The 13,440-nt window shown below is 41.3% G+C and overlaps 1 protein-coding gene across 1 annotated transcript in view; it reads left to right on the top strand.

Moving 5' to 3' along the window:
• LOC136447579 (plexin domain-containing protein 2-like) overlaps positions 1-12,589 on the top strand; it is a 32,065-nt gene extending 19,476 nt beyond the window's left edge. Inside the window, exons 3-13 of the mRNA XM_066446581.1 lie at positions 1,556-1,690; positions 2,824-2,893; positions 3,647-3,769; positions 6,118-6,171; positions 6,486-6,550; positions 7,403-7,502; positions 8,025-8,120; positions 8,571-8,652; positions 10,362-10,422; positions 10,754-11,209; positions 12,025-12,589. Of these exons, the coding sequence (XP_066302678.1) occupies positions 1,556-1,690; positions 2,824-2,893; positions 3,647-3,769; positions 6,118-6,171; positions 6,486-6,550; positions 7,403-7,502; positions 8,025-8,120; positions 8,571-8,652; positions 10,362-10,422; positions 10,754-11,209; positions 12,025-12,048 (1,266 nt within the window). The 3' untranslated portion in view covers positions 12,049-12,589. The remainder of the gene's footprint in view (positions 1-1,555; positions 1,691-2,823; positions 2,894-3,646; positions 3,770-6,117; positions 6,172-6,485; positions 6,551-7,402; positions 7,503-8,024; positions 8,121-8,570; positions 8,653-10,361; positions 10,423-10,753; positions 11,210-12,024) is intronic.
• Positions 12,590-13,440: the final 851 nt, after the last annotated feature.

Raw genomic sequence — 13,440 nt, 5'->3', positions numbered from 1 at the left:
AAGACGTTTTGGCCTAAATACATACCGAAAGAAGTTTCTATCATTTAAAATGTGCGTGAATCAGAAACAACACTATGAGGCAGCTTGTATGGCAATGGATACTTTGTTTAATACATTTCCACACATTTATTCGTTCATCTGCCATGCCACATTTTCCTTATAGCCTTGACCTTAATCTGCCAATCTGACGTACCAAAATAATGAAGGACCATGAATAAACAACCACATACCTTCCCCGCACCGTTTCGACCTTTACTGAAAAGGGACATGGACTGACATGACCGAACGTACTGCATGCACATCAAAGGAAACAGACACACGCGCAAACACACACACACACACACACACACACACACACACACACACACACACACACACACACACACAGAGACACACACACTCACACGCACACATACATACACGCACACACACATGAACGCATATGCACGCAAACACACATGTACAAACACTCACAGCCATACATACGTACATACATACATACATACAGAGGGAGACGTGCGAACAAATACATTCTCTTCTTTTTTCTGCTTTTTTTTCATTCCATCCAATTCTATTCTATTCTTATCTATTCGATTCTATTTTCTCCTGGTCTACTCTACTCTTCTTGTATTCCATTCTACTCTATTCTCTTTGATTCTATTCTATTATAGAGTCTATGGTGTGCAGCCATAACCCATTAACCAGCCAGTATATCGATATCACACGGTTTACTTTGAACAAGGACAAAAAGTAAGCCTTAGTAATCTGAACATCCGGGTCATCTGAAGGACAGTGGAATACATGGGGCCACAAAGATGAAAGATCGCCGCATTCCTTTTAAAATATATGGCCAGATATAATCAAATCTAGGCCGGCATCAAAATTTTAATATCGTAAAACACTGAAGCAGCTGCAGGGATTTCACTCTAAGTAATCTTCGCGATCCCCGATATAAAGTGTTACACATGTGAGAAAACTAATGTATTCTCGGTGTTCACCTTGTAAGCTGGACCAATGCCAAGCGTTAGGATTAATACGAACGAGTTTCTAATTTCAATTCCCCACGGTCGAGATGCGTCGTAAACATGCATATTACATGGGGGTTTTCTTCCGGGGCAATAAAGTACGTGCTAGACGGGGAGCCCGGGGCACGCGAGTGTCGTCTGTCAGGATGTAATTTCCGAAACGTCCCAGAGGATGACGGGAAGAATGAAAGAGACCCCGGATGATGCATGGAGAAGATCGTACACCCAATCACTTCCCCCGACCCCAACACGCAGCTGCCTCGACGGGAGACATGAAATTGACGTCTCGGAGTGAAAAAGTCACGATTTTAATTGGGAAGCATGATATGAGGGTAATAACACCTGGCAGTTCCTTTCATAACGAAATTATTGAAGGCCAAGTTCAACTGAAGTCGAGAAACTCAATTATTTCTAAGCCTTGAACAAAGACCCTCGTCACAGACGAGTTAAACATCGTAACTTTCGCTTGGCAAACAAATTGAAAGCTGATAAGTTTGTGTCACCTTCTACCATTCTTTGTTTGGCTCCAGAGCCGCCGTGAGTATTACCAACCCATCTACATCGCCTCATTTCCTCCCGGAGGAGGATTCTGGGTAGACCTCGACCCCGGAGAACGCTGGGTAACCGTCGCCACGGGCCTACCGGAAACCGAAGTGCAGGACAAGGTAAGAAAATACTTTTAAGTGATGATGTAAATGTATAGAGTACGTGGGGGGAATACGGGCATTGCAGTTCATTCTATTATGGTTTTAAACTAAATAAAACTCTTCATGAGGTAAGGTACTTTTTAGTGATAACTTGTAGACTAAGTGAGGGGAAAACGGGCTCTGTGCTTCATTTTAAATTTATAACCGTTTTTGGAGGAAATAAAACTCTTTATAAGGTAAAAAGCTAGTTTTGGACTACGTAATAAGAATACGAGCTTTGCTGTTTATTTTATAACGGTTTTAGACGAAATAAAACTGTTTATAAGGTAAGAAACTGCTTTTACACTACGTGACAAGATTTAGGGTTCTGTGGTTCATTTGATAACGGTTTTAGATGAAATCAAATCCGTTTTCATAACAGTCCTGGAGGAATTCACATCTGCAAACTTTAAAATGTAGAAAAGGTTAACAGATATGGATCAGCAACCGTATCGGTCCTTATTGATTAACTAATTCATTCAATTATGACTGCAGAATATGATTATAACTGTATTCTGCAGTCACATTTGTCTTATCAATTATCGATACAAATATTTTGAAGAACAAAAGCAAGTTGACTAGTGCACATGTTGATGTGTTCACGCCTTGTACGGCAGTAAAAGATACATAATATGTATGCCATGAAAGTCAATTCTGATTAACCTTTGCTATTACCTTTGCTATTAACCTTTCCAATATATGAGAGGATATACAATCCAACCCTCAACAGGAAAGGAGGGCTAAGGGTGGAACTGTCTGGCACTTGGGACATAGCCTTGGGGCAAACCAGCTTTAGCTCCTATATTAAAACAATAGGAGCTATTGTCCCCTTTTACTTCAACCTTGTCTTGAGTTGTCTAATTTGCTTTCTATTGGACTATCTAAAAATCTGCCTTCTCCTTATTTGCATATCAATTCATAGTTCGTGGTTATAAACCTGCTGTTCAACTGATCTTGCTCACAGTCACTGACGAAAAGTAGTGGATGCTACTTGAAACGTCTGACCGTTTCCAAAATCATATCCAGTTGTTTGAGTAACTGCTTCTTTGGTGTATCTTATTACCTGGATGTTTAATCTTCATCGACGTAACCTTTGCTATGAACTTTTACAGAGCATCAGAACGTCGTTTGACTTTCCGTTTTACGGTCATCCCATCAGAAACGTGTCCATAGCGATGGAAGGTAAATCTATCCACATTCTCTAAGTTCTGAACGTCAAGATTACGATCTATAATGTGGTGATGACGTCACAGCAGTGGTCACAGTACATCAGCTTTTTATCGAGGACTTCAAGATGCCACGTTGATAGCCAAATAACGTGAAATTGGAAAGTTGTCCAAGCAGAAATCCTGCAGATTAGGACCCTAAGATGAAAGGTGCAGATAGAATGCCACCTCCCCGTTTGGTCCAAGGGTCGAAAAGCTACCAACGCAATGCAAATCAATTGTGGTTATAGAAGGCAAATCTGAAGCTTGTAACAAACCAGGCAGACGTGCTGTAAAGATTTGTGGTGACATCTTCACTCTTCCTGGTCCAGATGTCCACTGATTTTATTTTGCTCTTAAATATGTTTCCTGCATCTGTATCTGTATGGCTGGTATAACCACCCTTTGGCGTAACACATCAGCTTTGCAGGCACGCGGCATCAGCTGGTTATATTACACTGAACGACCTGTCCCATCTAACCCTCGTTCATATAGATGTAAGCCTTGTATAAAAGCTATCTAATACGGATACTTCTACATAACTCGATGGTAACAATTTCAACTCTAAGATAGTTCTAGAGAAAGACACGTTTTCTTTAACACCTCAATTTAGGATTGATGGCTTTAGGACTTGAAGGCATGACTATTGCATGTTTTTGTGGATAAGATGTCTTCATGACATTGACAAATTACAGATTAAAAGACACGACATACAATTTGTATCCTGCAGGGTTTCTCTCCATTGGATCCCTACTTATGGAGTCGATGGCCTCTACCCAGTACATCGCACCGCTCATGGCGAACTTCGACGCCACGCTAGACCCCATGTCTGCGGTACGGTACAGAGACAACGGTAAGTAATTAGAAAAAGGTTTCCCAACTAGTCAAATTGACTCATCGGAATATTCAGCTGGGTCAAATAGCTAATAACGACCAATTGATTCGGTCGAAAATTCCGATGTGAATTTTTTCTGACTTGGGGAACAGTTTATTTCTCATTAGGAATCTACAGCTCTTAGAACAATTGCTCCGGACACGTGGCTTTTCTCACGTGCGACGCCATTAATGGGTCAAAGGTTGTTGTAAGTCGGCATTGCCCCGCACATAAGTTCAGAATGTCGGTGCGCCCTTATAGAAATCTCTTCCTTTGCTCCTCTCACAACGTAATCCGGCTCGCTATAAGAATACTGATACACTCCAACACACCAGAGCTATTGGGTCAAATAGAGCTGAAGAAGACTGAATGATTTAGTGGAACATTCCAGTGAACCCACTTTTTTTTCCATTTGGATGGCAGTTTGACCTCTCCATAATCAATGTAAAGCAAGACCTCAGTTTTGCTAATATAAACATGACAATATTAAAATAAGATGAGTTATTCCCGTATTTCCTATAGAGTGATTGTTGATGACGATTGAGAACAGGTCCTACATAGGCATTTTCTACAGTCACAAAGGACACCATCCATCCCAGAGGAGGGATTCCATTACGGCATGTCGATAGAAATCAATTACTGCAGCAGAACCTACGCGATCAATGGGCAATTTAGGAATGGATAAATCTTTTGATAGAAAATTACCGCAGTGAAAGGGAACGCCCGGGGACGAAACATGATCGTGTTGGATCAATAATGATCGTAATCATCAACATGAACAAATCCCTTTATTCAATTCATATTTTTCTACACTTATCTCTGTCTCAAATAGAAGCTGTTCGATTAAAACGTGACAGAAACCTACACAACTCAAGCTTAGCGAAGCATCATTGGACAACTTAAGACACCGCTTGCGAGAAGAAATCCGGCACTTGATTGAAGTAATGGTTTGACCATCTATCGGGATCACCTGTGGACGTTCCGTGCCAGACTTGTAATTACAAGTGATACACGACGGTGCTAATGCCCCCATTGCCCCTGTACATCACGGAAGAAGAAGACGTTAGATCACCCATATCAACCCCTTCTCAGCCTTAGCAATGTAATTGTTATCTCTAGGTATCTCTTAAGTCTTACCTGTTGGCAGAATGGGGACGATGTCTTGAAGACAATTTTTCCTCCCCTAAATCACCTGAGACAGTTATGGGTCACCGTGGGGGCCAAGAGGTGGATTGAACCGTTATCCTTTCGGTTCGTCCATTTTCCATCTCAGTGGAGCCGGGAAAGTACCTCTCTAAACGGCCCGCCGGGGATTCCGGAGAGGTTGACACATTAAATGGAGGGAGGGGTTGACGCAGCGTGAATTACAAATGTCGTTTTTATTGGGAGGACTAGGAATGGGAATGTTCATCATACAGGTAGCTGCGGAGACGACCAAAACAGCCACCGCGTTAACTTCTTAAGTTAACTTATCGTGAGAATTCAAGACAACCTATAGGAGTATCAATAGCTTCATCGTGCATATTTTGTCAGTTTTTCTTTTCATCCTCCAGCCAACCGCACTCCAACCAAATTAAAAAAAAAAACACGATACAAAACGCCAAAACAAACGTCCAGAACATGTTTGAGCCTAACCTATACTCGGAAAGTACTCGTACATGTACACCGTGCATAGATCGCAACAAAACAAAATTATAAGGTCTGATATGAGCTTTATCATGACGATAAACAGGAATATCTTTTCTCCATTTTGATCAACCTTATGCCTTATCCCAAGAACACCAAGACTACATAAGATGACCGAACTTTAACCAGCATGGAGTGAGCATCGCAGAGATGGATAGCTTTACTGAAAGCTACTTTCTGCTGGGTTCAGGGCTATCAGGGTCTGATATTTTCTGGCGCAATGCCAATTTAAGGTCAGGCTCCTATATTAAACTACCATTTCTACTATATTTCAGAGTGTTGCTGGGGTTTTCTCTTCATGTGGAGAATTCCAATGACTGTACGCATGTGATTGAATGTACCTCTGGTCATTGCCAAGTCTAGAGACCAATGTCTGGATTATCCCATTTGCAAGAACCATAAGCCTGGGGTGATCAAGGCAACGTGCAATTTATATGAGAACTCACGTCCTGTACACGCCATTCCGCCCTACGCGACATGGTTATACGTCTGGAAATGGTCAAAGAATGGAGAGTATTACCACAGGTCTACATCAAACCATGTAAAGTACACGTCTATAGCCTTAAGAGGAGAGTTTTCTAGCCCATTCTCAGTATGTTTCATGCTTGTTATTAATGATGTTGTGTTGATTTATGTTTCAGGATCCACGTTAACGGTGGAGTGGTTCAGAGTTCGACTGGAGGATAATGTAGATGGTGAGTACCAAACCAACACATGGACACGCATGCATGCAGAACATGGTTGCAATCCATCCATGACACGCGAATGAATATACACGACAGTCTCTTCATGCCGTCCTGAGTAGACCTTTCATATTGTAGCTAGTACAATGTGTATTATAAACTAAGAACGCAACCACCACTGCAGCGATGCTTGGTCTTATTTTAGGATTGCATGGCATACTTGAATCTAGTTATGTTTTACATTAAAGATATTTGGAACGAGAAATCAACTACATTTGAAAAACTGTATAAAATAAAAAGACAAAGTTTGTCCCCTTTTTTTGCAGCTGGATCCTTCACGTTCCAAGTGACCTTGTGCAGCGATGGACGGATCATATTTGTCTATAAAGAGGTTTGTTCCAATAAAATACTGTATTTTCGTCACTTTTATCACCATCAGTGAGAATAAGCTTAAAAGCACATATAGATCCCTGATTTTCAACACAACACAATATGACAAACGGTACACAACCTAAAGGGCCCGAAAGGAAACAATAGTTCCTAAACTTAAAAAGGAAAAAAAAAAACATTGAACTAACCTCTTGTAACCTTCGCGGAGCATAATTGCATCACAATCGTACCACGATAAAGTGCATTGTGCGCGGCACAATTTACGTTGGTATCTTGATTGGGTACAGTGAGTGTCAAGCTTCATCTGGAGTTGGATCAATTCCAAAGTGCTTTTGAATCATCAAAGGCATCAGGGATTTGTTTTAATATTCATTTCGGCAGCACTTATGATGCGTGTGCATGTGCAACTGCACGTCGGGGGAACTGAATGTCACCTCTACTTCCGCATGCTATCTGTTCTATGTTTAAAGTAAAGTAACGAATATAACTTTTACCATATAACGTTATAAACAATCGCAGACACTGCTAAAAATGCATAACAAGGTAAAGGCATAATACAATAAGCAGGTATTACAATTCTCTTGCAAGTGAAAATCTAGGAATACGCAATTCGACGTATCCAGAAATCTTCAGTAGACAAATGAATACGTATAGGAGTCGTACCTTAGGATTCTGAATTATTCTCAGTTGTATATATATATATACATATACATATAGAGTCGATAGATAGAGAGATATACAGATAGACTGAGGGTAAATCAAAATCCAAAGCTACGACTATGCATTTGTGTAGAGAAGAGTTATAGATTAGACAATAAGTTGTCTTAATGTTGCATTTATATTGCTATCGCAGGTTCCCATCCCCACTTCACGGATAGACGACTCCTCCTACCCGGTACGAGTGGGGATCTCTGATGCCTACACGGTCGACATCCTACTTCTCCCGATCGCAAGTACGGAATCTTACACACAACACTCATTTATCTATACATGTAGCTCCTTCACCATTTTCGTCGAGCTCACACGGATCCCATATAAATGTGCCTTTCTTCTTCTTATTCTTCAACGTTCACAATGGCGTAAACCATGACAGTAACAGCTGTACAACTTCCTCTGCGTTACTGGCTAGCATTGTAGACTGTGAAGCTGTAATTTCGCACAATAAAATTATCTAGTGTTGTTGAACATCCATTTAGAGCTAACGAAAGCTAACAAACAGCATTTCGTAGGATGTAGTTAACGTGTTAGATTGCTAAAATTTGATTTAGAACAACAGTTGGTCTTTCATTTAAAGCTGGGAACTACTGCAGTAGAGATAGCACAAAAATCAGTAGGATGTTGCCTTTGATCACTGTAACCGTGCATAAAACACCATGCTGTAATGTTATCCCTGGATATAACTTTTTACGTTGTGAGGTATTCCCGTCTTTGAACTACTCCAACCTTGACGTTCAAACATGCTTAAATTTCCACAGACGTGCACAGAAAGACGGTGTACGAGTATCACACACTGGACCTGCAGCTCCAGAAGGTCAAAAGTCGCTCAGTCTTACTCTTATCTCCCCTCCCAAGTAAGTACTTCTGACGTGCAATCCTTGTGAAGAGAGTGGTTCAAAATACAATAAACCCTAGGTGGTTTTCAATCACCCAGCGTTACTGACGTATCAATGACGTCAGTGAAGGTTCCGAACGCAATAGTTCAAGTTTATGATTAACAGTAATGGTGGAGCTAAGAAACACGAGTCTGCAATATCCACACTTTTCTTTGCATTTGTACAGAGTATAACTATTAAGTTTAAGATATGAACATTTCAAAGATAGCTTCATATTTCATTTAAAATGTGTTTTAAAGGGCTCAGAGTTTATCTTACCGTAAATGTGCACATTTCAAAGTTTGGCATTACTTTGTTTGTTTGGAGAATATGATGTTTGAATGACATCTATAGTCTTCTTTGCCCCATTTCATTAATCTCATCGGTTTGCTTATGATCTTATTCTATCTCGTGGTTCGATTACTGCAGCCTGTAGCCAGTTCACCGACTGTTGGAGCTGTCTTAACGGGAGGATAGGCTTCCAGTGTGGCTGGTGCGTCGCCGTTAAAATGTGAGTCATTAATAAAACACAACCAATATTTGCTATCTAAGGCAGTAAAATCTTGTACTAACTATATAAAATAATTGGATGCTAAATTGTTGATAGTAGTCCCCTCGGAACAGTAAAGAATTTGAGGTTATCCAAAAGTAAAGTACACAGGATCCAGCAGCCTTGACATTGAAGTCAGTTATTGTCTGACACCACTGAAATAACAGTTTTTACGATATTTTTTACGACTATGATGCATGTTTGGCCAATTGTGGTTTTAACGTGGGGCAAGTTGGCCATTGTGAGTTTATCATATATTCAGAGCGTGTTTTCGTTTAGATCAAAGGGCACGAGTTTGATCATCGGCAAGAGAATAACATGATGCCGACTTCATGCTCCCTTTTCACGACTTACCTCGCACATGTGAAAAGGTCTGGCCTTCCCTGTATCGCTCCGGGCCGTGATTCCCGTGTAATCTTAGGTATGACGCCACCGGGAGTTACCCTTCCTGACCCAGACCTGCCAGCAGCCCACACAGAACATACCTCTCGGACATTAAACCTGGCAAAAGTTCAAACAAACCTCGCGTCTCTGTAGAACACGCAAACTTTTTACGCTCTTAGATCTCATTGAAGTGCTTCAATGGCCGTATCCACTTTCTCCATACCCTCTCAAGAGCCAGCGGGCTAACCTGTTGCCTCAAAACCTTTCAGAAAGATACGGGCTACAAATCGTGCGCGGTATTACCATTCACTCTACCGGCGATAAGCCGGCTTTGTCTCCAATACCACTAGATCCCAACCTAGGCCTGTAGACCTGGTAGAACCGCTATTAATACGCCCTGCAGTCCTTATCGTCTGGTCGCACATCTTTTCAACAGCATGGGTCAAGTAAAGCGCAACCTTTTACCTTCCCTCTCATGATGTATCGCCTCAAAGGATTCGGTCTGAGCGCTATGACCTGTAGATGGATCCCTTTGCAAAGGGCAGCGGCCAAAGATAGGCTTTATCAGAGGTTGAACGTATTTCTACCCATGTATGAGTTAAACAGGTCTATGTCATCTACTTTCTCCAATAGTAGTGGTAGGGGAAAATTGTGTTCGACGGTTCAATTTCAAATGTGCAGTTGCCTTGATGGACATTCATTTTCAACAAATGGATGTTGATAAAGAAGTAGAAGGGCATGAACAAACTTTCATCAATGTAAGGCTCGGGCCATTTATTTGAGCCGATTGCAATGACAGACTAGCATTCAGCCAAAAGTGCAGGGAATCGCTTTTTTGCGTGAGAAGGGTCATTTGTAAAAGACTAAAGCGCTAAAGGTAAATAGACACAAGGAGTGACCTTCAGGACGCCATTCTGATATCCAGCTATTTTCAGAAATATGCACATGTCGCTGATCTTACAAAAACAACATGAAAGTTAATGGCTTAGACTACTTTTTACTCTGTGACTACCACAAAACCCCAATATTAATGGACCAGCGTCCTACAAATGTTGCATCCATAGATAACGTATCACCGTTGTATTTTACTAACAGTCCCGTGTTCACTCTATGCCCAGTCAACTTGCAAAGTAATGACAAGAAAATAATCATCGTGCTTTAGTCCGCGTTGATATATCTTCTTCAACATCTTATTGGATTTTTTTTTTAGACGGGACAGAACTATCATATCGGGTTAATGATATCAGATTGAGGAACTGGTGCTAACCGTTCCCCATCCTTTCTAGGTGCTCGGATGGATACGACCGCAAGAGACAACAATGGGTTGATGCTGGTTGTGACCAGGAGGTATCCACAATATTTGTCACTCTACATCTTTACATAGATTAAAGTATATTATGGGTCTTATGCATGCTTGACCATGTCTACATGTATCTGTTTTCTGTAAACTATTTTTCGTTGTGATCTTTACTTCGCCGAGTGGGAATGTACGGACAATAAATGTCGTCATTCATCATATACTTTCTGCTTATAACGTTGAAGTACCTTATCTCCCAATCACATTAAATTGGTTGAAATATCTTGAAATATACTGAATTGCATCAATGACTTTATTGTTTAAAGCAGTGATGTTATCAGGATAATATTGTTTAACATAGACTTCACATTTTCTTCCCAGGCAGTGACCAAGAAATGCGAAGAGGAGGTCTCGCCATCGGAAACAATAACCTCGTCAAAGCCAAGAGAACCACCACCACAACAGCCACCACAGCCACCACCTAAAGCCTTAGATGCTTCCTACACTGGACGCAGGGACGAACTAGAAGCAGGACTGAGGGACGGCCTGGAGGCAGACAGACGGGATGACGTCAATTTAGACGCGCCGCTACAGGTGGTTAAACCGAAGTCCAGCCGCGTGCAGAACGTGGAAAAAATCAAGGACGATGACTTGACCGACAAGATGGCGGACGCCGGCGAGCCGAGCCAGGTCGTGCGCAGATTCCGTTCTGCGCAGGCGCTGGAGACCGAGGTGATCATTGGGATACTGGTTGCCGTGGTGATTGTTGTCGTGGCGATAGCGTGGATCATCCACGCGTACTCACGGAGATCGACGCCGGAGCTGGTCGTGGTTGAGGTTGGTACAGCAGCATGTTTGTTTGTTTTTTTACGACACGGTTACATATTAAGTCGTACGACCGTCGCACGATCGCAAACGGAAGTCATTCTTGGGGTCGTCGCGCATATGTCGTACAAAATCCACCTACGTTGTGAAGGATCCTTGTCGGTCAAGGCTTCTAAAAAACAGCTTGCTTGAAAATCCCACTGAATCAAAGTCGTACGATGATCTACGACGAGTGATAACGACGCGGTCATATTCGTCACAGATCATAGTACGATTTTGACGTCATAGAATTTTTTCAAACAGGCTTTGACAGAGCCAATCGCTGGCAAGGTAGCCTGGGTGTAATTCCGTTTAATTTCAGGCTTTACCTTCACCCTGTTTGACATTCAGGCTACCTTAGCTCGCATGCCAAAAGCCTGACCATTTTTTCTCTATTTTATGTCATCCCTGGTGTACAATAAAACTAATAGCATCTCTAGTAAATATGGTCACATGTAAATCTACTGTACCCACACCAAAGACAAGCACAGACATTTTTAATACAATTATGTCATATCTCGACTACACATCTGCGGTCTAAGGTCAAGACATCTGCAGCGGTTAATAAAATGATACAGTATCATGCTTTCTTACTTGCTTAAAAACATAAACGTTTGACATACACAATTTCAATTCGCCATTTCGTCCATATTCTCGTAGACATAGTTTTAGAATAGACGAGTGCTACTGTTTTAATCGCGTTTGTAATTCTTGTCACACATAGTACCATCACAACTGTCGACCAATAAGATGTATTCATTCTCTATCTATCTCCTGTTTTTCTGCAGTGGCGCCCACCTGAACCTCGCTAGAGCCAGCACCTTTGACGCCTTCAATGTACAAAAACATTCTCCGCGATACCATCTGATGACAGTTCCAGCAGTTTGTCACAGCACCTGAGCTAGAATGGACGCCATACACACTTTTATGGACACCATCTAAGCCCCAATAGTGTCATCTGCACGGTTTGAGCGACCAAAGCAATATGTCAACCCTCGCTTTATTGATGTCTACGGCACAATGAAGCTTAGTCGGCTCCATTAACACCGAGCTCCTAATAAACCAGCTTGTCGTAAGTCGTCCTCCTGCGGCTTCTAGATCGTTACTTTTACACACATGCGTCACAGCGTTTTAAAAAGATACAATGTACATACCAACGAGAGCCTACTGTATGTCAAGTCCTTCAGCTTGTACCATCCGCAGTTTCAGGCCGAGGAACGGGACGGTGGTATGTGTCGTTAGGCCTAGAACGGAAGACAAACTATTGGTCAACCTCTCTGTACAGTGACAATTAATCACAAACTATGTTTTCTTCTTGGTAATAAAGAATCTTTAAAAAAACTCAAAAGTCTTTTGCTCTTAATCTGTGTCAGCATTGAATTGATAACAAAGTTGCTTGTACACATTCAAGTGTTGTTCACCGCGCCGACATTTCAGTGGCCAGTTGTCAACACGGTATCACGTTGACAAGGTAAACTACATTTGGTTGTGAACTTTGTTTTCAGGTTTTTTTTATCAACCTCATGAAAGTATTCATGGAAATTATGCTTCCCCACTATGAATCATTTTAGGCTTTGAAATTATGTACTGTGGCATTCTCTACTACGACGTCCTTACGATGATAAAACCAGCAATCCACCCCTTTTGACACCTCATATCATCAACGACTCCGTAACAGCCGTTTTAATATAACTCATTAACTACGATAGGTGCACGCTCAACTATTACAACTGTGAATACTTTCTTCGGGATGTAAAATCACTAGATATATTAAGAAAGTTATTTATTCATCTACAAAATATACATACGATCATAACTACGTGGATCATAACCTAGATCCTAATTCATAACTAATGCAGTCAGTAAAATCAGTAGACAGTATAGCAGCCTCTATAACTTTTGGTGGATGAATGCCAAGGACGAAACGTTCTAATAATGATTACCTATTGCACAGCATTTGCCTCTCTAGTGCTTCAAATGTCCATACAAAGTTTTATACCTTCGTTAACAACAGTGTTATAACCGTTTTAATATTGCTCAACAAAGTGCAACCAGTAAAATAAGTAGACAACAGCAGCCGGTACGCCACAAATAGTTACTCACTGACAGGCAACTAGATAAAATTTCTGAAACTGTTAGACGTTTCAGACGGTATCCACTGGCTTACGTCAGTGACTAACGATAAGGACTGGAAAACCAGATTT

Source organism: Branchiostoma lanceolatum, chromosome 13 (assembly GCF_035083965.1).
Source record: "Branchiostoma lanceolatum isolate klBraLanc5 chromosome 13, klBraLanc5.hap2, whole genome shotgun sequence".
Lineage (NCBI taxonomy): Eukaryota > Metazoa > Chordata > Leptocardii > Amphioxiformes > Branchiostomatidae > Branchiostoma > Branchiostoma lanceolatum.
The sequence above is the reverse complement of the archived record's forward strand: the minus strand, read 5'-3'. Positions and strand labels throughout refer to the sequence as shown.